The sequence below is a fragment of the Anguilla anguilla genome, chromosome 5, assembly GCF_013347855.1.
Source record: "Anguilla anguilla isolate fAngAng1 chromosome 5, fAngAng1.pri, whole genome shotgun sequence".
In the NCBI taxonomy this organism is placed as follows: Eukaryota; Metazoa; Chordata; class Actinopteri; order Anguilliformes; family Anguillidae; genus Anguilla; species Anguilla anguilla.
Window position 1 is genome coordinate 36,504,532 of NC_049205.1, and position 25,861 is coordinate 36,530,392.

At 46.1% G+C, this 25,861-nt stretch overlaps 2 protein-coding genes across 4 annotated transcripts in view; both read left to right on the forward strand.

Moving 5' to 3' along the window:
* Positions 1–218: 218 nt before the first annotated feature.
* On the forward strand, positions 219–19,855 carry LOC118227887 (septin-7-like). 2 transcript variants are annotated; one of them, XM_035418899.1, is made up of 14 exons: positions 219–550; positions 3,567–3,666; positions 8,046–8,152; positions 9,382–9,482; positions 9,740–9,874; positions 12,707–12,824; positions 12,948–13,040; positions 13,254–13,350; positions 13,745–13,756; positions 14,888–14,939; positions 15,076–15,201; positions 15,333–15,468; positions 17,573–17,715; positions 17,980–19,855. In XM_035418899.1, exons 1-14 carry the CDS (start codon positions 512–514, stop codon positions 18,017–18,019), a joined length of 1,299 nt encoding a protein of 432 aa, XP_035274790.1. In that variant the 5' UTR covers positions 219–511; the 3' UTR covers positions 18,020–19,855. The 2 variants fall into 2 exon arrangements, with proteins under 2 accessions (XP_035274790.1, XP_035274791.1); XM_035418900.1 differs by lacking the exon at positions 13,745–13,756 and having other exon boundaries at positions 220–550.
* A 2,114-nt stretch (positions 19,856–21,969) lies between these two features.
* Positions 21,970–25,861, forward strand: part of prmt7 (protein arginine methyltransferase 7) — a 10,545-nt gene continuing 6,653 nt past the window's right edge. Inside the window, exons 1-6 of one of the 2 annotated variants that reach the window (XM_035416601.1) lie at positions 21,970–22,216; positions 22,890–22,926; positions 23,981–24,130; positions 24,285–24,393; positions 24,524–24,636; positions 25,131–25,360. In XM_035416601.1, coding sequence (XP_035272492.1) covers positions 22,122–22,216; positions 22,890–22,926; positions 23,981–24,130; positions 24,285–24,393; positions 24,524–24,636; positions 25,131–25,360 — 734 coding nt within the window. In that variant the 5' untranslated portion in view covers positions 21,970–22,121. The remainder of the gene's footprint in view (positions 22,217–22,889; positions 22,927–23,980; positions 24,131–24,284; positions 24,394–24,523; positions 24,637–25,130; positions 25,361–25,861) is intronic. The other variant, XM_035416600.1, reaches the window with a different exon arrangement.

Sequence of the window (25,861 nt, forward strand, 5' to 3'; positions counted from 1 at the left end):
ATTACATCTTTGATACTAGCTCAAAGACAGACTGCGAATTGACCAGAGACTGTACAAATGCAATTGACACATAGCATGCCGTGACAATCACGTGATATTGCAGTGAAACTTCAAGTACCACAATGCTGTTGTCGATATGTTTCCCCCCCTTTTTTTCTCTCGATAATCCAGTCTGACATCACAGCCGCCAGGCTGTCCTTAGCCAATCGCTGTGTGGGTCTGAGGGCGGGGACGATCGCCTTTTAAGATTGCTGCTCTAAAACATTTCATCCCTAAAGCTGCGGTTCCTTAGTGATTGTGTTATATGCGGATCTATTATAGCAATCCATTCATTTTAGCCTTCTCATTGATGTTTCAGGGGTTTTAGTACAACGTTTACAAAACCAGTGCGTCGCGAAGATAAAGCAGGGCTCTAAAGAAACAGCCACTTTTACCCTTATTTCCGTCGTTTTTTTCTTTCATTTTTTATGCCTGATCTATTCGGTTTTTGGGTGGGTGTCGTTACACTAAAATGATCGAGAGACCAGATTCTGCAGTTTCCACCATAGCAGTAAGTATCTGTTAATTTTTTTTACGATCGTGTATCCATGTTTGGCTTCTTGTGAACTGATTTCTATGCTGCCGTTTGGTTTAATATCGCATTCCTTCGCAAAGTATTTAGTGGAGAATTCGTTTTGTAGTAGGCTGCCGTACCGTGTTCGGTTTCCTGGAGAGTGCTACGAGGATCCATTCTTTTGCAGGGTTGAGCCTCTGCTCTGGCCCTTGGCCGCCCGTATTGTATTCCAGGAAATTTCATACCCCGATTTGAGCCCTCCTGTCCCCAGACCCTCAGCGGGGAGACGCCACGGACGGGAGTCCAAACGAAGGGCCTTGGATAACGGGGTGCAGATCTCTCGTCTAGTATACTACGCTGGCTGCGAAAGCACCAAAAGTTAACTGTGCCTGCCTTGAAATTTCGATCTTTCTAAATAACATGTGCTATTAAGCATTGTCTTGGACAATTCATTAATACTTCAACGTTTTATGTAGGTATTGTAAATGTTAAGAGCGTTATTTATTATTATCATTACCCTATTATTATCATTACCCTAATCATTTTAAATTACTCAGTATGCCAAACGTATAAAAATGTTCTATGAAACTATATTTCTTGTGAATTGCAATTTTTTTGCGCGGACCATGCAGTGACTACAGTGAAGGAGCGTGGACACCGCTGGAGATTAGTGGACGTGCATGTTAATTTGTGCTTGGAAAGATGCAGGCAAAATAGGAGCGCGCCTGTCCGCGCGTGTCAGCATAGCAATGAAAATAGTGAAGATGAAAAATGGAGAATGTGTAAGGGAATGCCATTGTTGTTTATTCATGTATATTCCCTTTCTTATATTTATAGTCAGAATAATTTATTTTAATATAAATCGTGTGATCAAAGATGACAGTAACATGATGTAACGTTATATCAGGCCTTGGTTCATGGCTGTTCGTGACCCATGACTGTTGTAGTTAATGTGTGGATCATAATTTGAAAAAATGGCAACATTATCAGTTAGAGTGCGGGTACACATTGACATCTCACATGAGCTGGCTTCCCTCAGTTAAAGATGTCTCTCATTCCTTATCTCCAGCTGGGCAGGTCAGCTGTCATATCTGTCTGATCAAAGAGAGAGGTATCAGTTAAAGCATTACTGTGGTCTCCTTCCAGCTCCTGAGGGGCCTGATTTCAGCTCTGGTCCGGAGCAACGGTCCCTCGGCCTAATTTGCCACTTTTCCAAAGTTACAACATGTTTCAGTTGATGATGGAAATGAGAAATGGCTGATCTTGCCTCTTCCATGCTCAGTGACACCCTTCCACTCCCTTCCTCCCCCCCCCACCTCTGCATCCGTACATTCATGCACACACATTGACGCGCACGCTCGTTCATGCCTACGCCCACACACACGCACGCACACACGTGGCGGTGACGGACGGCTCCGCTGGAGCGCGATCGATGGAGTCGGATGCCGTCTGCAGTATGTGAAACCGCGTCAGATGAGCTGCACGCCGAACACAGAAACGGCGTCAGGAGAACGTTACGCAACCCGCACTGAGAGCGGCGTCATGGAAACTGCCTCAGGAGGACCGCGCAAAATCACACGACCCCAGTGAGGTCACATGACCTTTACTGTGTGCTCCGTGTCTACCACTGCCAAGTGCAGTTATAGATATTTTTTGCCTTCATGTTTGTGGAGGTGTGTGCAAGTGCTTTCTGGTGCGAGTGTGCTCCCCTGCTGTAGTGGGTGTGTGACCCACGATTTCAGTTTAACACTGGGAGTCCCAGAACTGGACTGGGGAGACGTGGGGTGGGGGTGGGCGGGTGGGGGGGGGAGTGGTTGGTTGCTGTGGCGGGTGGTGGTTAGATTTTGATTCAGTCACTATCAGGGTTGGTGGGGTGGAGGGGGTGCTGTTGAAGCCTGTTTTTGTCCAGCACCCCCACCCACAGCCGGAGGGGCCCTGTGGGTGCGTGTGATTGGGTCTCGATGGATACGTGGCATTTGCTTCAGCCATGAGTTTTCCATTGGGCTCCGCATGAGAGAACGGGCCGGGGTTGGGGGGGGTGGGGGGGCGGGGAGGGGATCGATTGTGTTTGACTGCTGTAGCGTGTGCACCACTGTGTGGAGAGAGATGGAGAGAGAGCAAGAGAGAGAGAGAGTGATGGAGAGAGGCAGACTGGGAGAGGAGGACAACGACTCGCAGCTCGGGAAGGCATTGGCCGTCACCTCGTCGGAGCTGCGGCGTCTCCATGACGATGTCAGCCCGATGATGGAGATTATACGAGATGTGCGGAGCCTTCTTTCATGCCCTCCTTCCACACGCCCCTTTCCCTTACCCTTCGTGCGGTTCTTTAGCCCCTGAGCCCCTCCCGTTGTTTTATCTGCTTGGTTTGCGGTAGCTCTCAAAAGGAAATCAACTGGGAGGCTCTGAACCTTCTATCTGGTTCCAGGCGCATTTTCTTTATGCGTGTGTGACTGTAGTATGCGTAAGAGGTGTTTCTGTTTGAGGGGTGCCTTTGAATGAAGTGTCGTTGGATTGTGTGTGTGTGTGTGTGTGTGTGTTGTAAGTTTGTATTAGAGTCTGAGGAGTACTGTTTGGGGCTGTACGACTAGTGAGGAGCTTGGTTCAGGGCATGTGATTGAAGGCCTGAAAGAGGAAAGTTATTGTGTACAGATGTATTGCACCTTTTGGTTTCTTAAAAAGCTGTCGGTTTGCACTTTGTTACAGGAAATATAGCCTACCTCAAAGCGGTTTGGTCAAAGTATTGATTTTCTTACTTTAAAACGGTCCTGCTAGTGGCCTGCCACACCAACCCTACCCTTTGATGAGAACCTCTCCCCCTCCCATCTCCCCTCAGGCTGCAGAGCTGGCCCTTGTGTTTGTGGAAGCACCTTGATTTTTTTTCCGTCAGTACCAGACTTAATGGCATTTTATCGGCCAATGACAGAGTAACAGCAGGTTTCCTCGACAAACGGCATTCTAACAATGTGTTTTCGTGGCGATGGACGGAGTAATGATGCATTGCTCTCTCTCGCAGCAGAGGAACCTGGAGGGCTATGTCGGTTTCGCCAACTTGCCCAACCAGGTGTACAGGAAGTCTGTGAAGAGGGGGTTCGAGTTCACGCTGATGGTGGTTGGTGAGTCACTTCCCTCTCTTCAAAGTGTGTGGGTGTGCATGAGCGTGCTCTCTCGTGTGTGAATTTGTATGTACTGTATATATGGTGTGTATGCCCCCCCCCCCCCCCCCCCCCCAATGGGTTGGGAGAGACCATCTGCTTCTCATGCAGTCCTGCCAATGACTGTGGGAAGCGCGGGGCTGATGCATGATGGGAAATGTGGGCTGCATTCCTTGGTATGAGCGGTGCCTTCTGCGTACGAGAGTTGTGATCTGCTGGTTGTGCCGGCTTGCTTGTCTGCAGTAACCCATGGTAACCTGTCCGCATTGGTAGTGGAGAACGGAGAGCGAGCAGGAGCATTGGGCAGGGTGCGTTCGTGTGTGAGCACGGACGCGTTTGCGCTCGGGCACTGAAAGCGAAAGAGGCGGTTGACTGAGAGATGATTTGGAGTGGAGTTTGTGGGCAAAATGGAAAGCAGCTGCAACTGCAACCCCGTGGGGCTCCGTTTGGCTTTGAATCTGACAGTACTGAGAAGAGCTGTTCTGTGTGTGTGTGTGTGTGTGTCAGTCACTCGCTGAAACAGACACCACAGGATTTTGGCTTCCTTCTATTCCCTGAGCTTGGGGAGGAAAGAATCGGTTTCCTGCCTTTTTACAAGCCTTCCTTCTCTTTCAATCTCTTTCTTTCTCACTTTCTCATAATTTTCCTCACCCCCTCATCTCTAGATCAACAAACACTCATAGCAATCTAGTGATGACTTGAGAAAATTGGAACGTGAGAGTTTAAAAAGAAGAACGAGCCACTCAGCCCAGTTAGACTGAATGTAAATTTGTCCTCTTGTTTTGTTGACAGAGCTGAACTTTATTAGCTTTTGTTATAGTATTAAAATCAATAAAAATCATTCAAAACCTCAGTGCCTCAGTCTCCTTTTCCTAAGACGATAAACATCAACCTTTGGAAGGCTGTCCTTATAGCAAGTTTGATATGTTGTAGGCTGGTACGTTGGCTGCAATGTGAGCATAGAAATGGCGTCAAGAGTCAGTGTTTCCCGCGCATAGGCTTCACTTGGGCAGACCGCCCAAGTAAATTAACAGCTGCGCAAGTATATTTGGAGACTAGTGCTGAGCAAATAACCAACATTGTGGTGTTTTCTGCAGGCTCGGTGTGCTCATTTAAGTTGTAGTTTTTAAAAGGTAGCTACTCAACACAGTTAGCGCCGAAATAAGCATCGCAATAACTACAATGACCAAAGTCCATTGCGCCTACTGACACATGAGTGACGTGAGCAGTGAGCAGACAGGAGCCGTTGGTCAGAGGATCTAAGAGGCCTGGAGGTGGAATAGGGGCAAAGGACGTCAGAAATATAATGTGGCGCCAAATCATATAGTGCTTTAAAAACAAATAATAAAACCTTAAACTCGATTCTGTATTTCACAGGCAGCCAGAAGCCAGAATAGGGGAGATATGGTCCCTGTTCTTGGTGCCAGTCAGGAGCCCAGCAGCTGCATTTTGCACTAACTGCAGCCGAGATAGGGATGACTGATTGACTCCCATGTATAGGGAATTACAATAATCGATACGGGAGGAAATGAAAGTGTGTAGGACAATCTCCAGATTCTTAAATGAGAGGAATGATTTTAGCTTTGCAATGGCTCTAAGCTGGAAGAAGCTACCACTCACAACAGAGTTGATTTGTTTGTCAAACTTTAGGGCCGAATCAAAGGTGACACCAAGATTTTTTAGCATGTGCATGTACATTTGAGGACAAGGGTCCTAGGTTGGTGCCTAAACCTCTGGTGGAGTCAGGTGGACATGAACAACATTGGTGCTTGTCCAAAGAGGTAGTCTATATGTACTGAACCCAACACCCCATTAAAACACTTCTGAAAAAAACTGGTAGCCTAGTTTTAACTCTGCCTGAAATTGGTCTGAAAATCTTTTTCAAAGTTACTAGTTAACTTGCTAACGTGTCTCGTGAGGAAAACTGAAAACAGTCGGCTGTTAATGTTCAATGGTGATGCCTGGCTGGCTGGCTGGCTGGCTGCCAGAGAGAAAATCTCTTTACTTCCAGAGTTAGTAGTGTATGATAAGGGAGATCAATTATAAAGTAAAAATAATAATAATATATATTTTTTAATTCATATACACACCTGAAATTCATGTACAGTTTTTTAGACATGTATATATATTTTTTTATATCATGCATATTTTTATATTTTGAAGTGATAATTAATGCAAGTGATTTGCTGTAATGTGCAGTCACAACACTGGAGCCTTTGAAATAAAAAAAATAAAAAAACGTTTTGTATCTCTTTTTTGAAAGTTTGTATTTAACATTTCTATAAAAAAAATATATTAGGAAAGAATTTCATTTGTCTTAATGTCATGTACATTCATATTTCAAAAAATAAAAATCGAAAACCGTGATTATTTTCCAAAACCAAATCAAAATCAAACCAAACTCAAAAAACACTAATTGCTCAGTGCTACTGGAGACCCATTTTTCACAATTTTCTTTTTTTAAATTAATAATAATAATAATAATAATAATAATTTAAAATCCGTCCCAGAAAACGGTAAAATTTCCAATCCGTTTACTAACGGACAATTTGCCATCACGTTCTCATCCCTGTTCATTCTGCTTGCGCAAAGTGGATGTACGGAATCTCGCATATTCGGCAGAGTTCCCACTTCCACATAGTTTACGTGACTTTGGGCTAGTCTTTTAATGTGCTTTAGCTATGAATTTATTTAATTTAGCAGTTCATTTATCTTGGCGGTTGGAGTTGTAAAGTGTTACAATGTAAAATTAAGGAAACCTGCGTCAACTGATGGACCATTTGTTATTTGTCATATCTGTTTAATATATGTAAAGTATTTAATGTTAGATTTATATATTTATTTGCAGTATTGGAAATTAAATATTTATTATTGATTAAATTCAATCTTGAATTATTTCTGAAAATGCAAATACTAATATTGGCATTTTAAGAAATAATTAAAGATTGGGTTTAATCAATAATCAACACATATCTTAAGTTACTGGTTTTAGTTGATTCCAGGCTTGGTGTGTTCAGGTTTTGGCTGATAAATTGGATTTGTCTAAGGCTTGGGGTGATGGGTCATTTCAGGTCACAGCTGGATTTCAGTTCACAGGACAGATGTTTCTACTAAACGTTTAAACAGACAAGAAAGCAAAAAAAAAGAAAGAAAACTTTAATTCACATTACTGTATTCGTCCACAAGAAGTCATGAGGGAAAACCCAGTTTTAAAAAATGATGTAATATTCACAGTGCTGAGCAGAGATTTTCATTCATCTTAAAAGCTGGGGGTTTTTGGTCTGTGTTAAGAGTTCAAATATTTGCCGAAACTTAAGGAATTTAACATCCCAAGACAAGACTACATGAGAGGTCAGAGGTCACAGGCTGTTTACAGAATGTCTGGCCACTGAAGAAGGCTGGTTGAGTCTTTAGTTCACAGCATCTGTCAATAATCGGGGTGCAAACAACATTGTTTTGGTGAACTTCTGTGCCATGACGGGTGCTTGAGAGCCTTTTGAATGTACACGCACCAACAGAACACCCATCCTTCATTGTTGAAAGCTTGTCACTTTTGCACTCAAACTAAGAAAAGTCTATGCGCAAAGATGACATTCAAGCAAATCTGCGCCATTCGGTTTTTAGCCCTTTAGGAAAACATGAAAAACTTGAACAGCGCATGGACATACCTGTCTGAGGTAGCTTTATTGGGACAGTGTAGGGGGATTGTTGGCTGACCCAGCTGCTACCCTGGGGCCATTATGTTAATTTAAGGGCTATTAGAGTGTTGACAGATCAAGTTTGCGGAACGCCAAGGATGGTTGGGGGGGAGAAGTGTCCGGAATTCTCGGCATCTGTCCTGGGGGACAAGTGTCTGTCTGTCTGTCTGACTGACTGTCTGACTGAGTCCTGCTGAACGAGCGGAAAGGAATTGTGTGTGTGTCTGCGAGTCTGTGTGTGAGAGAATGTGTTTTTGTTTATATGAGTGCAGGTGTTTGAGAGAGAAGGTATGGCTGAGTTTGTGTGCAGGCATGCTTCAGACTGTTTATGTGTGTGAGTGCAGGTGGTTTAGAGGGATGGTAAGAATGTCTGTCTGTCTGTCTGTTTGTGTTTATGAGAAAGATGGAGAGTTAGGGAGAGGGAATGTCTGCATTTTTGTGTTACTGTGCTGTACCCTTCACCCGCGTAGCTGTCGTTTTGGTGTCTACTGAGGGTGGTCAGAGTGACTGGCCACGGAAAGTTCCGGAGTCAGGCTTCTGAGCCTCTGTAATGTTGGAGATTGTAACATAAGGCTTGTGTTCTGAGTCTGAGGATGTTCTGACACCGTTACCCAACCAGCATTTTGTGTTTTCACTTCCCAGGTGAGTCCGGTTTGGGCAAATCCACCCTCATCAACTCCCTCTTCCTGACTGACCTGTACTCCAAGGACTACCCCGGCCCCTCCCAGCGCATCAAGAAGACTGTGCAGGTGAGCCAAGAAACCCTCGCTCCAGTCCCGGCCCCTGTACAAACACAACCAAATGCACACACAGCTGTGAGTCAGTCACACGCAGGGTTTGAGGCAAAACGTTTGCGTAGCACAGACCGAGCAGTTATATTTTGTTATTGCTAATTCGTTTAGTTAACAATTTAGCGGACTGTTGTCCTGAGCGACTCGCAAACTAAAACCAAAAGACGTGCGTGGCTCAGACGAAACCGAACGGACGTAGAGATGAGCATTTGGCGCTAATTGGCTGCACTGAACGTACGCGTCCAGCTCAGACTACACCAAGTCAACACGCTCCAGATTATGCAAAATAGAAATCCTAGACTGTTCCGAGCGCACGCGGAGCCGCAGAACCGCGCGCGGGGCTACGTCCTTATAAGGCCATGATAAACAAAGGCAGGAGGGATTTCGGGGCAGTATCTGGGAGATCAGAAAAGGGGTGAGAGGGGGGGAAAGGGGGGTGGGGGCTGCCTCAAATTCCTCCAGAGGCCGAGAGGGGTCAGTGGCAGGGCCAAGAATGTTCTCACGAAACTCAACACCCCGACGCGACTTTCCCACCAAAAACCCCCCAAAACTCGGCAAGCTGGAACCTGGCTCGAACATAACAGCCCGATGATGCTGAATCGCACGCCCACGCCTCGGTCCTCACGTTCAGCGAAGTCGTTTTCACGCTTCACTGTTTACGCACGCCGATTGTACGACCCTTGCACACCTACACACTCTCAGCTGTAGCTGAGGCTGCCGGTGGGTTTTTGCGGGAGATGCCACTGGGACACTAGGGAAGGGGGTGTGGGGGGGGTATGGTAGGGCCTTCCAGGCCGCAGGGTAAATTGGGCGGTAAGGCCTGGGGGGGGGGGGGGGGGCTTGCCTCGTGTGGCTGTCTGCTGCGGCCGGCCTGGGGGACGGGCGGATCTGCCGGCAGAGTATTTATACACAGGTCCAAAAAATGCTTATGTACGAAACTTCTGCTCCTCCTGACTGTGGTGGGGGTTTTTCCCCCCAAAGCAGCCAGAGATGGTTTATAAACATGGAGCGTTCTTGCATTTTATGACCAGATGTAAAGTGTCAGTAAGATATGTTGTTATGTGTGTGCGCGCACGCAGAGTTTCACTGCGGGGACAGTCTTGCCCAGTACTCTGTTTGTGTGAAGCTCAGTGCTCTACTGAGTTCATTTTTTAACATGAAAGCCATCCTTCGCCCCTGTGTTAAAGGTGGAACAGTCCAAAGTGCTGGTGAAGGAGGGCGGGGTCCAGCTCACTCTCACCATCGTGGACACGCCAGGGTTTGGGGATGCAGTGGACAACAGCAATTGGTGAGCGAGTGAATTTATGCACAAGCGGGTGTAATTGAGTGCAGGATTCCTAACAATTTTTCATGGTTTGCATTCCTTTAAGTTGCTAAAAATGAACAGCTTTTGGAGCATTGTATTTATGTGCTTTGAATGTAAAATAGGGCAGCATGTAATGTGTCTCCCTCCATTTCCTCCCCCTCTCTCCTTTTATGTCTCCTGCTCCCCCTTTTTCTTCCCCCCCCCCCTTTTCCGGTTCTCCCCCTCCCTTCCCTCTACAGCTGGCAGCCTGTCATTAACTATATTGACAGTAAGTGTGAGGACTTCCTGAATGCAGAGTCCAGGGTGAACCGCAGATTGATGCCAGACAACAGGGTGCACTGTTGCCTGTACTTCATCGCCCCCTCTGGTCATGGGTGAGTATTGCACCGGAGCTAGATGTGTGCCAAGATGTGGCCAAGACACTGAAGACCAGTCATGTCTTTAAACTCACACACACAAACGTATACTAACAGATAAACAAATACACACACAAAAGCATATAATTGGATTTACACACAAGCTCTGTGTCTATTACACACACATGCTAGTGCAATATAAGTATGCCTGGCATTATTCTGTATGTATTGGCAAACATTAAGAAATATTGCTCTGAAGTAATTCCATTAGCCGAACGAAACAACAGACACCCCTAAAAATAAAAGTGGAGTGATCACCTGGACACCTGGGTTTAATATTTTGATAAATTGCAAAAACTCAAAATGTATTCTGTTTTAGAATTCTCTAGCTCTTGGTCTGCTGGTGTGGGAGCTTGGCTTGGGAGTGCTGACAAAATTTAGAGTGAGGAGGGAGCTGGGAAAGTATTTTTCTCGTTTCACAAATCCAGGTCCTCTTTTTTTTTTTTTTTTTACAGCTATGGTGATTTAAGTTTCTAGCTTAACACTGACAAATTTCAAATATTCTAAGCATTAAAATGGCTGCTTTGGTGACAATCTACCAATAGGACTAGTATTGCTTTGTATGAAGGCTCTGTTTGGTTTGGCTATAGTTTTTTTTTTTAATTTTTTTTTTTACATCAACATTTTGATATTGAAATTTGTTCATCGAATGTGATGTATTTTTATTAGTTCTGTTTTTGTGAACACAGCTGACAGCATTGCATGCAGAAGTCTTGCCTTTTTAAATATATCCCCCCTCCCTTTCTTTTGTGGCATCTAGGGCCTGAATTCAGAAAGCTTCAGAGTATGTGTGCTGATCCAAGATTAGCTTTGCCTTCAAGCTCATAATGCAGTTTGGGAGGATATGCAGTGGAAAACTGTTCCAGGATCAGTACTGTTCCACTTTCAGACGCTGAGTGAATACGGGCCCGCGGTTTGTTCTGTGAGCCTTTTTTGCCTAATTTTTTTTTTGCCTTTTTTTTGTCCATTGGTGGTACCTGGTTTCATGCCTTCACGCAAATATACTTTCATACTTTTTCATGAATCAAATATGAATACAAAAATGAGAGCAAAGTAAGGCACTATGTTCCTGAGCTGAAGTGTTCATTTTTGGATGTTATGTAAATCATGGGTTGGCTGTGGTTTGGTGATGGCAGCGTGTGTGTGTGTGTGTGTGAGAGAGCGTGTGGTGTGTGTGTGTGAGAGAGCGAGAGGGTGTGTGGTGAGTGTGTGTGTGTGTGAGAGAGAGAGAGAGGGTGTGTGTGTGTATGTGTGTGTTAACGAGAGCAAGAGGGTGTGTGTATTTGTGTGTGTGAGAGAGCGTGTGGTGTATGTGTGTGGTGAGTGAGAGAGAGATTGTGTGTGTGTGTGTGTGTGTGTGTGTGTGTGAGTGAAAGAGAGCAAGAGGGTGTGTGTTGTGTGGTGTGAGAGAGCGAGAGGGTGTGTGGTGAGTGTGTGTGAGAGAGAGAGACTGTGTGTGTGTATGTGTGAAAGAGAGCAAGAGGGTGTGTGTTGTGTGGTGTGGTGTGTGCGCGCGCGTGGGGGGGTGCAGCCATGATGAAGGCTGCCAGCGGCCCACATTGTTATATAACGCACTAGTGAGCGCGCTCCCTACTGTGCCATGTGGAGACTGTGATGAGTCCGTCCATCTCCTGCTAGCTTCCACTATGGACCCAGCCAATCACTGCCCGGTCTCTGCAGTGCGCCATTACCCACAGTCCTTTGAGGACTGAGTGCTGGTTACTTGCAGCTGAACAGCTTGGCAGACTGCGTGGTTGTTTTGTGTCAAAGAAACCCAGAGCTCACCGCAGCCCAATTCAGATTTAAACGAGAAGTTATTTTAAGCAACCGCATAAAATATCTAAGTTTTCTTCTGTGTTGTTCCTTTAGAATGTCTTGGCTGTTTTCAGGCAGACTCCAAAAATCCAAAGCCGTTCTTGTGCAGCGTTTTTGTGCATATATTGCTGAAAAAGCGTTTGCTTCTTCGCTTTTGACACATTTGAAGAAAATATGAACGTGTTCAACTGCGAAACACCCCTCCCGTACCTCTAGTCCCTACCTCAGATGAATGGCAGAAAGAGCATTTGCTTCTTCGCTTTTGACACATTTACACTTCTTGTACGTCGCTTTGGATAAAAGCGTCTGCCAATGTAATGTAATGTTAATGTAATGAAGAAAATATGAATGTGTTCAATTGCGGAACCTCTAATCCCCTACGTCAGCCACGCTCTTGACCCCGCCCTTGTTTTTGACCACCGTCTCTTAACCGTCTGTTGCGATCTTTCACGTGTAGCGCTGATGTGCTTTCCTCCGTCCGATCCTCCCAAACCCCCCACCGCTGCTGCCCCGCTTGCACCACACCCCGTCTGTTTCGCGACGCGTTAGAAGAACGACTGTTGGTTTGTCTAACAGAACGGGAGTAAGGATACGTCACTCTTAGGCAAACACAAGCTCCCCTCCCCTCTCTGTTTCTCAGCGGAGCGAACGAGCAAAAGAGCAGAAAGCGTCTTTGTCTCCCTTTCCGTGGTCGGCTCAGCTGAGATCAGCTGGGCCTTTGTGCAGTGTGGGGTAGAGTCCCCGCTCGCGTGTGTGCGATTACGTGCGTCTGTCCGTCTGTGTCAGGGGGTGTCCTGCGTCTGGGGGTGGGTGTATAATCACTGGGCTAGGTGTGTGTGTGTGTGTGTGTGTGTGTGTGTGTGTGTGAGAGAGAAAAGCTGTGTAGTTTTCTGGTATTTGTCCCCGCTATTCTCAGATAGCTGATAGAAAAATGCTTCCTGAGGACCTGTGTAACGCGTAGCCGCTCTCCCACAGGCTAAAGCCTCTAGACATCGAGTTCATGAAGCGACTCCACGACAAGGTCAACGTAATCCCCCTCATCGCCAAGGCCGACACCCTCACACCCGAGGAGTGCCAGCTGTTCAAAAAGCAGGTGCGTGCGCATTTATATTTAAATATGTGACTGCGCGTAAGCGTCTGTGTACTCACTGGCATCTCCGTGGGTGTGTTTGGATTTACGTGTTTGTTCCCCCCTCGTGTTCTTCCTCTTCCTCAGATTATGAAGGAGATCCAAGAACACAAGATCAAGATCTACGAGTTTCCCGACACGGAGGACGACGAGGACAGCAAGTTGATCCGGAAAATCAAGGTAGTGCTGTGACATTCCCTCCACGTCTGTGCAGGGTACTGAATGGGTTAACTTCTCAGCCCCTCCTGCACCTTGGCGGGTGAAAAATGTAAACGAATCTGACCAAAATCATTTTCACAGAAAAGTACGACGAAAATTGGCATTGAGGGTATCATAATTATGATGACATCTCATCGTCTCTTACCCACCCATTTCCCCACCCCCCCCTTGCAGGAGAGAATGCCCCTCGCTGTGGTTGGAAGCAATGTGGTGATCGAGGTGAACGGCCGGAAGGTCAGAGGTCGTCAGTACCCATGGGGTGTGGCAGAAGGTAGGTGAGGCATTGGTGGGTGGTGCCTGTTTGGGAGGAATTATTGTGGCTGTCCGTGGAGTCTGTGAAAGTAGATTGTGGTGGTACTTTGTACTGTCCCTGAATGGCTTTCATCTTTCATAGTTTCTGACAGGGATTCTGGAAAAGGGGACAAGGGTGCATCATGGGTGTTGTAGTTCTTCTCTGTGTCTTCCTCCGTCTCACTGTATGACTCATTCTTCTCACCTTACTTTAGTTTCTTTTATTTCTCTCGGTGGAAGGGGGGGGATGTTTTATAATTTTCAGTTGTTGTTCTGGTGTGTAAACACACATTTATATCAGTCTCGGTTTTCATTCTTTCTTTCTTTTTTCTCTTTTTTTTTCCTTTCTGTCTCTGCTTTTCCATGACTGACAGAGGGCATTTTTGGTAAACAAACCCATCTCTGCTCCTTTCCTCCCTCAGGCCTCCCTCCCCTTCTCACCTTTTTGTTGCCATGACCTTAGGTCAGAGGTCACAGTTCAGCGCTAATTTGTCATGGAGACACACCTGTGTTGCAGCTCCCCTCTGATTGCACTCCTGCAGTACAGCATCGACACTAACTCATATTTCACTACCTCTGCTGCATGTATCGGTCCCCAGCCTGCTAGACGCTCTCTCTCTCTCTCTCTCTCCCCTTCCCACCCTCTCACTCTCTCTCTCACTGGCTCTCTCACTCTTTCTCGTGCTCTGTCTCCCTCTCACACACGCACAGTCACTCACCCACACACACCCCTGCACTGGCCTCAAATTCCTGATGATGGAATGTCTGGACTGCTGCGCTTTTCTTCCGAATTTTTTTTTTTTTTTTTTCTGAAGTCGATCGGATGTCTGAGCCCGCGAGCTTTGCTCCGCTCCGGCCCGCCCCGCCCCATGCACTGCGGCTGAGGCTGCGAGGCATCCAGACCACAGGCCGTCAGAACCGCTGTCGTCCCCGTAGTACTGCAGACCCCGCCCACCCCTGACTGTCTGACCCCACCCACCCCGAACCTCTGACCCTTCCCTCCCCCGAATCTCTGACCCCACCCACCCTGACTCTTTGAACCCTCCCCCCCCCCCCCCCCTCCCCCGAGCTCCATTTCACGAGTCCCAGTCAACGGCAGTCATCACCATGCCATGTAACCGCCATTCTGAATCGCAATAGGCAGGCAGGCAGTCAGTCAAGCCAGGTTCTGAGGCTTCCCCCGGGCCAGACCTGGGCGTGGCCTGGGGCTGGCATGCTCACGGAAGCCCCGCCCCTCCTGCCCCTCAGGAGACGCTTCGCACAGGTATGTGACAGCAGAGGGAGGGGGGGCGACGCCCACCGCTGGCCTGGCTTGGCGCCCCTGCTCCGTGGTGCGAGGAGTGTAAGTCGTGCCTGTAGCCTCCGGGAGGGGAGGTGGGGTGGGGGGGGGGGCGGTTGGAGGTGGTCCTTTTCCAGAATCCCGGGTGGCCGGTTGACTAACCGACCGTGGGTGTGGTCTGTGTCTCGCCCGCCTGCCACGTGGCCCCGCCCTGACGGTCCTCCTCTTCCTCTTGCAGTGGAGAACGGGGAGCACTGCGACTTCACTGTCCTGAGGAACATGCTGATCAGGTGAGGAGGGAGAGTCTCTATGTCGACGACGCCTCTGGAATCCGCTGGCGGGAGGGGTCGCCGCGGGTAAAAGCGGCTGAAGAGGAGGCGTGCTCACCCCTCCCTTCTCTCCTCCCTCCGTCCCTCTCCTCCGCAGGACTCACATGCAGGACCTGAAGGACGTGACCAATAACGTCCACTATGAGAACTACCGCAGCAAGAAGCTGGCAGCCGTCACCTGCAATGGGGTGGACTCCACCAAAGCCAAGGGCCAGCTGACTAAGTACGCGACAGACAGACAGATTGTTTGTGTGGATGCACGGCTGTGTCTGTTGAAAGCGAACAGTCAGTGATGACTCCTGCCCCTCTCTCTTTCTCTGCCCGCCCCCCCCCCACCCCCGGCCTGCCCGACAGGAGCCCCCTGGCACAGATGGAGGAGGAGAGGCGAGAGCATGTGATGAAGATGAAGAAGATGGAGACTGAGATGGAGCAGGTGTTCGAGATGAAGGTCAAAGAGAAGAAACAAAAATTGAAGGACTCGGAGGCTGAGGTATGTGTCTGTGTGTCTGTCTGTGGCAGAGCCGGTCCTATATGGGGGCAAGGGGGGAGCAATACCCCCCAGGTCCATCGCTATACTTATTACTGGTCTAAGTAGCAAAGACGTTTTGCTTGAGCTGTTTCTTCTGAGCAGTTGTATGTACTGTAAATATACGTGCTTGGCCAGAGGTGCAGTATATGCAAAAGTCAGAGACCAGCCTTCTCTTCATTCAGTTTTCAATTTCAACCGCATAAGAATGGAGAAAGCCAAAGAAAAATAAAGTTTCCAAAACTGGAGTGAAAGATTATTGCAAGATTACAGAGAAAACGGGGCTCCTAACAACCATGCAAGCACTGGTAGACCGCTGAAGCTATCACTGTTACCAAGATGGTACTTAAGCTTAATCTTTATAAGAAAAAAAATCGAGCTCCACTCTCGCTTCAGATCTGAAGAAATCCACAGGTGTGTCTGTCGGTCCTTCCACTGTGAGAAGACTGCTCAATGCTGTGGGTCTGAAAGGATGCGTAGGTATCAAAAAGCCACTACTGAGAAAAGGAAATGAACAAAAGAGGAGAAAATGTGCGCTAGTACGCGGAAACTGGACACCTGAGACGTCGAGCGAAGTTTTTTTTGGACCGATGGGTTTAAATTTGAGATTTTCTAAAGGAAGAGAAGACCAGCCACTGAAGCAATGAAGTGTGTACAACCATCAGTTTACTTTTGCACAGTACTGTGTTTCTTTTTGTCAGTGCTCCTCCCCCCTCCCCCCTCCTTAATGTGATTGTTGGTTAAAGTGACTGTCGGACGGATCGCAAAATAAGTGACAAATTAGACTGACACGCTAAGACGAAAAACTAAATATAGAAGCTAGGAGGGAAGTGAGTGACTGGAGGAAAGGCAGCACAGTATCTAGTTTTTAAAATTTTTTCGAAGTGTGTGGCCCGCTCCATGTTAGTCTGCAGGTGTGCTGAGGATAAATATTTCTGACTCTGATTTTGCTCATCAGAGTCAGTTGTTTCAAAAGCCAGCTATTGCAGTTTGCCATCTCCCTAAAGTATGGCTAAATTTAGCCGGGTTTGAAAGCTGCAGTCCCTGGGACACCTGCTGTGTTCAAATTCCAATATGCCGCGTTCTCAGTGCCATACAAGTTGAAGCGCAGATCCTAGCTTTATCAAATATAGCTAGTTGAAGCCGAATTTGCGGTCGCACACCTGTTCCTCCAAACAAGCCTCGAGTCTGGTGCTGGTCAGAAGAATTTTTCATTTTTCATTTAGGACGGCATTGAAGCCCGTGCCAAGTGTTCTTATGGCATTGGAACATGCGTGAATGTGGAGTGCATCTATGTTAATGTGCAATCATTTTTATCAACACTGAAAAGTGTTTGCATTGATTTAAAGGATCAGCGTGTTGCGTCAGAGAAAAGCACATTTTGTGCAGGTGGCGTTTGAGAGGGATTTTAACAAAGGCTTTGTTGACGAATGGAAAGATGGTGATGACGACGTCACTGTCAGCTCAGCTGTCAAGAAACGAGTCAAGAAACGAATTGCTGTGTGCTTAACTGAGGATAGGAGTCTTTTAGCTACATTCTAACTATGGTTGTGCAAACAATGAAATATGACGTTCTTTTACTGGTTGTTGCTTAGTATTGTCTTATACCACCAGCCTTTTACCACAATCCCCAACTTTTATTTGAGTTGCTAGGAAGTCATGTGACTGTTATTGCTGTGAACTGTGTAGCGTTGCCCACCCCCCGCCCCATTATGATTTGGTTCTGGCACGACCCAGGCTTACTTCATTCAAAGATTAAATATTCAAAGATTAAATTATACGACTCAGCAATAGTGTTCATTTAATGGAGAGGGTCTCTCAGTGTTGGGAGTTGTGGTCGACTCCAAAAATCCTGGAGTCGTAGATCCATCGCTACTAAAGACACTCTTTTGTGACTATAGTTACAATATAGTGAATATAGCGACGTTGGGGGGGGGGGTGTTTGAAGTTTCCCCCTGGTTGCTGTTATAGCTGGGGCAGCTAGGGCTGACTCTGGTCTGTGTGTAAGTGATTCTGTGTGTGTCTGCCTCCATGTGATTGAGCGAGTATCTCCTCCCTCCCTCCTCAGCTGGAGCGTCGTCACGAGCAGATGAAGAAGAACCTGGAGGCCCAGTACAAGGAGCTGGAGGAGAAGAGACGCCAGTTTGAGGAGGAGAAGAACAACTGGGAGGCACAGCAGCGCGTGGAGCAGCAGAGACTGGACGCCTCAAAGTGAGATTCACACACACACACACATACATTCTCACACATGCGCTCACACATGCACACACACACACACACACTCACACTCACTCTTACACACAGACACACACACATACATTCTCATTCTCACACGCACACACACACACACATCCTCACGCTTGCGGTCACACACATACTCGCACACATTCTCTCTCTCTCTCTCACACACACACTCTTGTAACTGAAGCTGAAATCAATAACACTTTCCCCCTCTCTCTCTCTTTATCTCTGCAGGACCATGGAAAAGAATAAGAAGAAGGGGAAAATCTTTTGAAAGATTTAAGACACACTACCTTTGCATCCATTTCCCACTCCGTCTTATTTCACCGGCCACCAGACATGATCCCCACCCTGTACCTCAGACACACACAGACACACACACACACACACGCACTCCTGGGACAGGCAAAGCACACTCCCTGCAATTCAGTGTGAGCATAGTATAGCATTCTGACCAGCTAAATGTCATTCAAATATGTTTCATATGGATGTTTAGTGTAAGAAGCGCAAATAACATTAACTGCCAGATTCATGAATTTTAAAATGAGTTTTCCATTGATTGCCAATACTTTCATGATTATGCTGTATGTTGGACCAACACTGTATGTGTTTCCATGGAGACCACACAGGACTTGCTGTGTCAGTGATGTTCCGAAGGTCGTTTTCCATCTGTCTGTGTCTGTCTGTGTGTGTGCACTTGATGCATTCCTCCTGAACCATGAAACACAACCTTACTAATGAGCAACATTAATCCAAAATTAACCAGAATGTTGCAGCCTGTAACTGGTGATTCATGAAAATATTTTTATAGAAAACATTTGAATAGATGTCAAACGAAATGCATGCCTGTCCAGAACAGTATTAATGTTATGATGAAGATGATGATGACGACGATGATGATGCCCCCCTTTCCTGACCATTCCCCACATTCCCCAGTCAAGCTACCCTTTTTTATTGGTAGACAAGTATTGTCTTTTTTAATGGGTTTTTTTGTATGTATACCATTTTCAACTCTTACTCTTTCAGTCTCACCCCACCACATAACTGTACATTAATATGAAAAATGGAAACGAAGAGGTCTCTTGTGTCCTTTTTGGCAGTTGTGGGGTCATTAAGGGTCAGGTTACAGAATGACAAAAAGAGAAAGATCTCTCTCTCAAACGCACGTCTGTATGAATTTGCAGACGTACTTGCCCCTGCCTCCAGATGGTCTTTCCGTGAAGTCTGAGCCCTCAGGCTTTGTCACAGTGCCCGCACCTGTCCCCCTCTCTGTTACAGGGTCTCTGTGAAGGACACCGAGGCAGATTGGGGTGTTCCTTTTGTCAGATCCTAATTTACATTCCACTACCTTTTAACCATACAGCAGATGCTCCTGTCCAGACTGAACTGAGTAACTTGCATTCAAGCCACGCTGTTCCACACAGCCTGTTAGCCTGTTAGCCACAACACACAGCTCCACTCTGTAGCATCGCAGACAGACTGCAAAGCCTTCTAAAACAGTTGCTGTAAATGTTCTGTGTTATGCGGCTGAGACAGCATATTAAATGCAGGCAAGTTTGCATCGTGATGGCCTGGCTGTGTCTCTCCGGCGCCCTCTGCTGTCAGTATTGCTGAACAGGGGGCTTGAGTTAATCCAGAGGGGGGGATGAAATGTGTTAAGGAAGGGGCTAGTGCAAAACTGCAATTTTATGGTTTGTGATGTAAATAGGCTGGCCACGCGCATGATTTCAACATTCCAGACCACGTCATCTGCGCCTAAAACCACATCCTCCTCTTGTCTGTAATGTACGACAAGTCTTTCCCTGCCAGAGCTTTCAGTATGAAAAACAAGGTTTGCCCTTTCTGCATTGAAAGGATTTGAGGATCTTTTTTTTTTTTTGGCCTTGGATTTAATTGAATTTTTTTATGACAGCAATGTCATGTTAAGGTCACAAAAGTCATGTGAGTACTGCTACTTATGTTATAAAATAATACATTTTTAACTAAAAGATTTACTCTCTACACTTCAGCTAGTCTGATTGACAGGGACTTGGATGCAGTTTATGTTACCGGTCAGTGTTACCAGTGAGATTACCAGCAACTCGGAATAAACAACAATAAATGGAAAGACGATAATGCTTCTCGTGGTCTTACCTGTGAATGTTGGCCCCATTAGTGGCTGTTACACCTCATAACATCTTGGACTAGCCATATTGAAAGAATATTAATGCTGGGTCCCCCTTTAACACTTTAAATTTTCCCAAGTTTCATTTTTGGGGTCACTGTGGTGAAAAAATGGATAGCACACTATCCCCAAGAAGGAAAAAAATTCTGATGTGTGGTTAATAATAGACAGTGGTTCTGTGCACTGTTACTGATATACTGTTTTATGCCTGTGATTTAGCTGACTATGAATTCCATTCATAAGCTAGGTTTGCTTTACTGACACAATGCAGTCGTATGCCATATTGTATACAAATGTGTTTTTCTTCTGAAATAAATCTTTTTATCCCAGTGGTGAGCATAGCTATAAATAGTATTATATTTACAGTTTGTAAGGATTTTATTTTTGAGAACTGGAGCCTCAATATCCATCTGCACTAAAGTTATTCCTGACTTTTTGAGGAAAGTGAAGCATTTGCAACTATGAAGTAGACACCTGCAAATTTAGACATGCAGTCAGTACATGCACCTTGAAGCTATATACATGCCTCCCCAAACAATTGTTTTTCCCTTTTACAAATACCTGGGGGTGTCTCAGACATTTCCCCTCCCTCTTAACATTCCAGAATTCTGGAAATATGAGTTTGAGAATGAAAGAGCAGATGCAGTTTGGACTGATGAGACTGCAGTTCCTGTATCCGGTTTGTCCGTTTCTCATCTGTAGAAGCCTTCTGGGCCCTGAAGCTCTGAGGCTCATTTGTACCCCTTTCCCAAAATGGAATTGTGACTACACAGTCACAGAATATTCTTTTCTAATTGATCACTGCTAAATGAAAATAATAAATAGCAGAGTACGCTACAAAACGCTTATGGCTAGCTTTATTGTAACAGTCTTGCTTGTCGATTTCATTCAGCTAGCAGACAGTGCTTATGATAAACACAGACGCGTAGCAGTCCAAAGCAAATGGTGGTACATTCATTTCGGTTGCACACGGATAATTAATTCTTATCAAATCGCAGAGTAGGCTACTAAAGAAATACATGGTATCGTATCGTGGATTCAGGCACTGCCTGAAGATCACCTGGTCATAACGCTTCAATGCTCTTATAGCTGCAGTGTTTCGGCTCACTTTGAGTGGCATTTCTTTTTCTGTTGGGCACTCATTGTTACACACATTATTGCAAATTTACACTGTCTCTAACTCTCAATACATATTTTCGTGCATTTATACTACTTTTTGAGCACTGCTTGATTCCTTGTCATTTTTGTGGTTTGTTCTCCAAAATCAGATGTGTAACATTTACTTGCATAATAATCATCTAATATAACTTGTTTTGAAAAGCTTATTCATATTATCTCCGGCTGCACGACAAGGACTTGATGAGGCGTTGGTCGACATGGTTATGTTTAATTGCCTACCTTTTTCTCTGGTTGAGAATAAGGGCTTCAAAGCTTTTGTAAATAAGCTGGACCCTAATTACATCCTCCCCACCAGACAGGCCCATAAGAGCATGGTGGCATGTATTGCATAGTGTAGCATATGCTCTTTTTTTTTTAAGCTTTTTTACATTACATTACATTACAGGCATTTGGCAGACGCTCTTATCCAGAGCTTGTAAAGGTTAGCTGCTGACCTTCTAGTTGAAACACCACTGTGCTTCATGTTGCCACATTACTTTTAATGTTTTGGCCTGATAGGGGCAGTTCTCCATTTAGACAGGGAATGTAACGGACAAGGACTTAAGTATTTGAGTGCAGGCTCTCCATGGAAGACCTAGTTTATTTCAGTGTTAAATAATATACCAATTGAATTATAATATATTGCAAGCCTTCGTAAGCTGTAATTGAGTTATAATAAATGTTGTTGTCCATGCTATTTGTACTGTTTTTCAACGGGTTATAAATCTAAGTTAATTGTTTGTTTTTATTTATTTGTTTTATTTATTTTTGGTTACCCATACAGTTGTCAAATATATAAAACCGTAGGTACAACGTGTTGTTTAAAAAATACTACGTAGTAATAGTAGATTTTTTTTTCTATTTTTTTTTTTACAATTACCCATGTCTGCGCCCTGAATGGAACGTAGTACTCGTGTCACGTGATGGGTGAGGTTGACGATGGAAAATGGCTGCTCCCATAGGCTCAATGCTGTTTTAAGCCTTTCGTATGATTCATGTCATTTGAAGAAATATACCCAAGAAAGGCGAAGGAATTCAGAATTAAGTCGAAGCAATGAAGACATTCTGCGCTCGTGCGAACCCGACCACGGGTGCGCTGGACTGGGTAGAAGAGGGTGAAGAGTATGACTACCACCAAGAAATAGCCCGGTAGGAAATGTGCAATATGGTCCACCTCACACACCGCATAACGGACGACATAGAAAATGGCAAATGAACTGTCTACGTTGGCAATCTGCTATTAGAAATATCGCAGTTCTGTAAGAAGCTCTATTGCTAGTAACCTACTTGTCTGCCAATATGATTTAGTTTAAAAAAGGAGAACCATGACTTATCGATATAAGTTTACTTTGTCGATATAGCAACAGTAGCCTACGTAACTCCGTATTATTTTATTGTATAAAACTGGTCTACAGTTGATTTCACAAGTTAATTTATAGGCTACGTGGGAATAACGGTCTTCTGTTAAATGTTTTAATTCACTCGAGTTCTGTCTCTTTCAGTGAATTGATAATTTTCATACAGTACCATGCCGCTAGCGTGTGTTTGTCGTCTCTAACAGTTTACTTCGTGAAGTTTCTGAAAGCTTTGTCAATTTTGGAGACCTTCATCATACGATGTTTACCATTGCATGATGAATTATTGCGATGCACGTACCGCACGTTTTAAACGGAACCGAGATATTATCGATATGTTTTTTGGCACACGTATCCACCGGGGGGCGCAGCTTCCCCACATTACTTTTCGCTCTACATAGATTCGATGCAGCAGGTGTTACGAGAGCTTGTTTTTTAATGTTAACTTTCTTGTGAATTTATTGTAGGTCTTGCTACGCGGACATGCTACACGACAAAGATAGAGTGAGTATCCAGTGCGGATAACACCATAATGCTGGATAGCGGAACATACCATGAGCCAGAGGTGCACAAGGAGGGCCCATCTGTTTTGCAGTTTCAACTCTTGTTATTCAGTCCTTTATTTGAGATGATTTTTTTGGCGAGTCAGTTACATAAATACTGCACGTATATGCTTGGTGATTAAAAAAAAAAAAAATGAACCAGCATTTAAGACGGTTTAGAAAATAAGCCAGAATAATTGGTTGGAACAAAAGCCAGCACTGGTCCTCTATGAATTGGGTTGTGCAGCTCTGCCAAAAATGATCTTATATACATTTTTTAAAGCACTTTTTGCATATATTCCCAACAGCTATTTGTACTCAATGAAAATATGAAATTTCAAAATCCACAGACCTTGCATTGGATAAGCTAATTTAGTGATGTAGTGTTTTGTGTTCTTTGATCACCACTAAGATAATGTAGCTGCCATGGTATGAATAAATGGCGCTTCATTGTGAATAAAGTAAAATTTGTATAGGAAAGCTGCCCAAATGAAAATATAGCATGGTTTTCCAATTGACATTTGACATTTGAACTGACTGTGGGTCTAATATGCCTGTCTAGAATAATAGCAAATACCTGGGTCTGTTCACCTCATCTTAGATTCTTCCTCCTCATCAGAGGCTGGTGGGGTTGAGTTCCATTATTTTACTTCCAGTGTATTCCAGCTGTTTTAGTTCTTCAGTGTCTGCAGGGAACCGTAGTGGTTTTGTGTGGGTGATCACCCTCTTGGTCTGTCTCTGTCTCTCTGTCTGTCAATGAGTCAGTCAGTCAGTCTGTCTGTCTGTCTGTCTGCGAGTCAGTCAGTCTGTGAATCAGTCAATCAGTCTATCTGTCAATGAGACAGTCAGTCAGTCAGTTTGTCAATGAGTCAGTTAGTTTGTGGGTCAGTCAGTCAGTAAATCAGTCTGTGAGTCAGTCAATCAGTCAGCCAGTCAGTCAGTCAGGCACAGTGCCTCTCTGTTGCCATGCCTCAGTATCACCCAGGCTGTGTCTGTCGCCCCCGTGTCGCCCCCAGAATGTGAAGTACTACCAGGGCATCCGGGCGGCCGTGGGGCGCGTGAAGGCGAGGGGTGAGCGGGCCGTGGTTCTGGACATCGGCACCGGAACCGGACTGCTGTCCATGATGGCCGCGAGCGCCGGAGCGGATTACTGCTACGCCGTGGAGGTGAGCCGGGGGCCGGGAGGCGGGGGAGGAGGGGAGGAGACGCAGGTTCGGGGGGGAAACGGGAGAGTTGGGAAGAGAACAGGGGGGGAAAAGGGAAAGAGGCGTTTCCCTTTGATGAAAGCCGTTTTCCCTTCCTTCATCCGTGACCCCGCAGGTCTTTAAGCCCATGGCGGACGCCGCCGTTCGCATCGTGGAGAGAAACGGCTTCGGCGACAAAATCAAGATCATCAACAAGCACTCCACCGAGGTCACCGTGGGGCCAGGTTAGAGAGACGCGCCGACGCGCGGGCGTCCTCGCACGCGCTCGCAGACAAGAGCAATGGCAGTCGCTCAAGTTTCCTGTTCACTGCGTTATCCGTGATTCCCCGTTCTTCTGATGCTCCTCTTGGACAGATGGAGACATGCAGACTCGCGCCAACATCCTGATCACAGAGCTGTTTGACACCGAGCTGATCGGAGAGGGGGCCCTGCCCAGCTACGAGCACGCCCATGCGCACCTTGTACAGGTACAGGCTCGCCACACACACTCACTTAGTACGCATACAGGAAAGGTGAGTCTTAACTTAGAACAGATACAGAGACATACTCACCTAATGCAAGTATAAATGGACTCACTCACTCCCTCACTTAACATGGATACAAACGGAAGATGACGGTCACTTAGCATAGCTACAGACACATGATAGCAGTCACTTAGCACAGGTACAAGGGTAGTGGTCCCTTAGCACAGATACAGAAATAAGATAGCAGTTGCTTAGCACAAATACAGGATAGTGGTCAGTTAGCACAGATACAAGAGACCTGTCGTTGAGCACAGACACAAACACACTCAAAGTCCACCTGCGGACACATGAGCATACACTTAGTACAGATGCAGACGAACCCACATGTGCACGGGTAGATGCATGTCTGCTTAGTCTTACAGGTACAAGCATAGCTGACGCAGTTATATTTGCGCACGCCCGTGACTGTGGCCCCTGTGGCCCCTCTGTCCTCTCAGGAGGGCTGCGAAGCCGTGCCCCACCGCGCCACCGTGTACGCGCAGCTGGTGCAGTCGGAGCAGCTGTGGAGCTGGGCGCAGCTGCTGCCCGTGGACGCGGAGGGCCGCGAACTCAGGCCGCCCCCTGCGGTGGGCCGCTGCGCGGGCGCGCCCTCCGTCTGCGACGTCCAGCTCAGCCAGGTGTCCCCCGACGCCTTCGCCCCCCTGGGGCCGCTCTGCACCATGTTCAGGTGAGGGAGGGGCGCCAGCGTGCGATCCTGCGCCGTCCGGCACGTTCTCTCTCTGTCACACACGCGGACTCACAGGTCTCTCTCTCCCTCTCCCCATCCCTCTCCTTCTTTCTCTCTCCCTCTCTCTCTCTCTCTCCTTCTCCCCATCCCCCTCCCCCTCCCTCTCCTCCTTTCTCTCTCCCTCTCTCTCTCTCTCTCAATTTCAATTTCAATTTCAAGGCGCATATTGGCATGTCATGCACAGTGTTGCCAAAGCAAGCGTTAACAGTAATAACAACAGGAATAACAAAAATAGATAAATAAAAATGATAATAATAAAAATACTAATAATAAAATAAAAATCAACTATACAACTTTTGAACTAATGTACACACATAATACACGCATATGACATTAACTGCATACTGCCATATTTGTGCCATATAATATACACTATATAAAGAATTAAATGCTGGTGTCGACAGTCTGTCGCGCTTCTGTGTTGATGTCACATACAGTGCA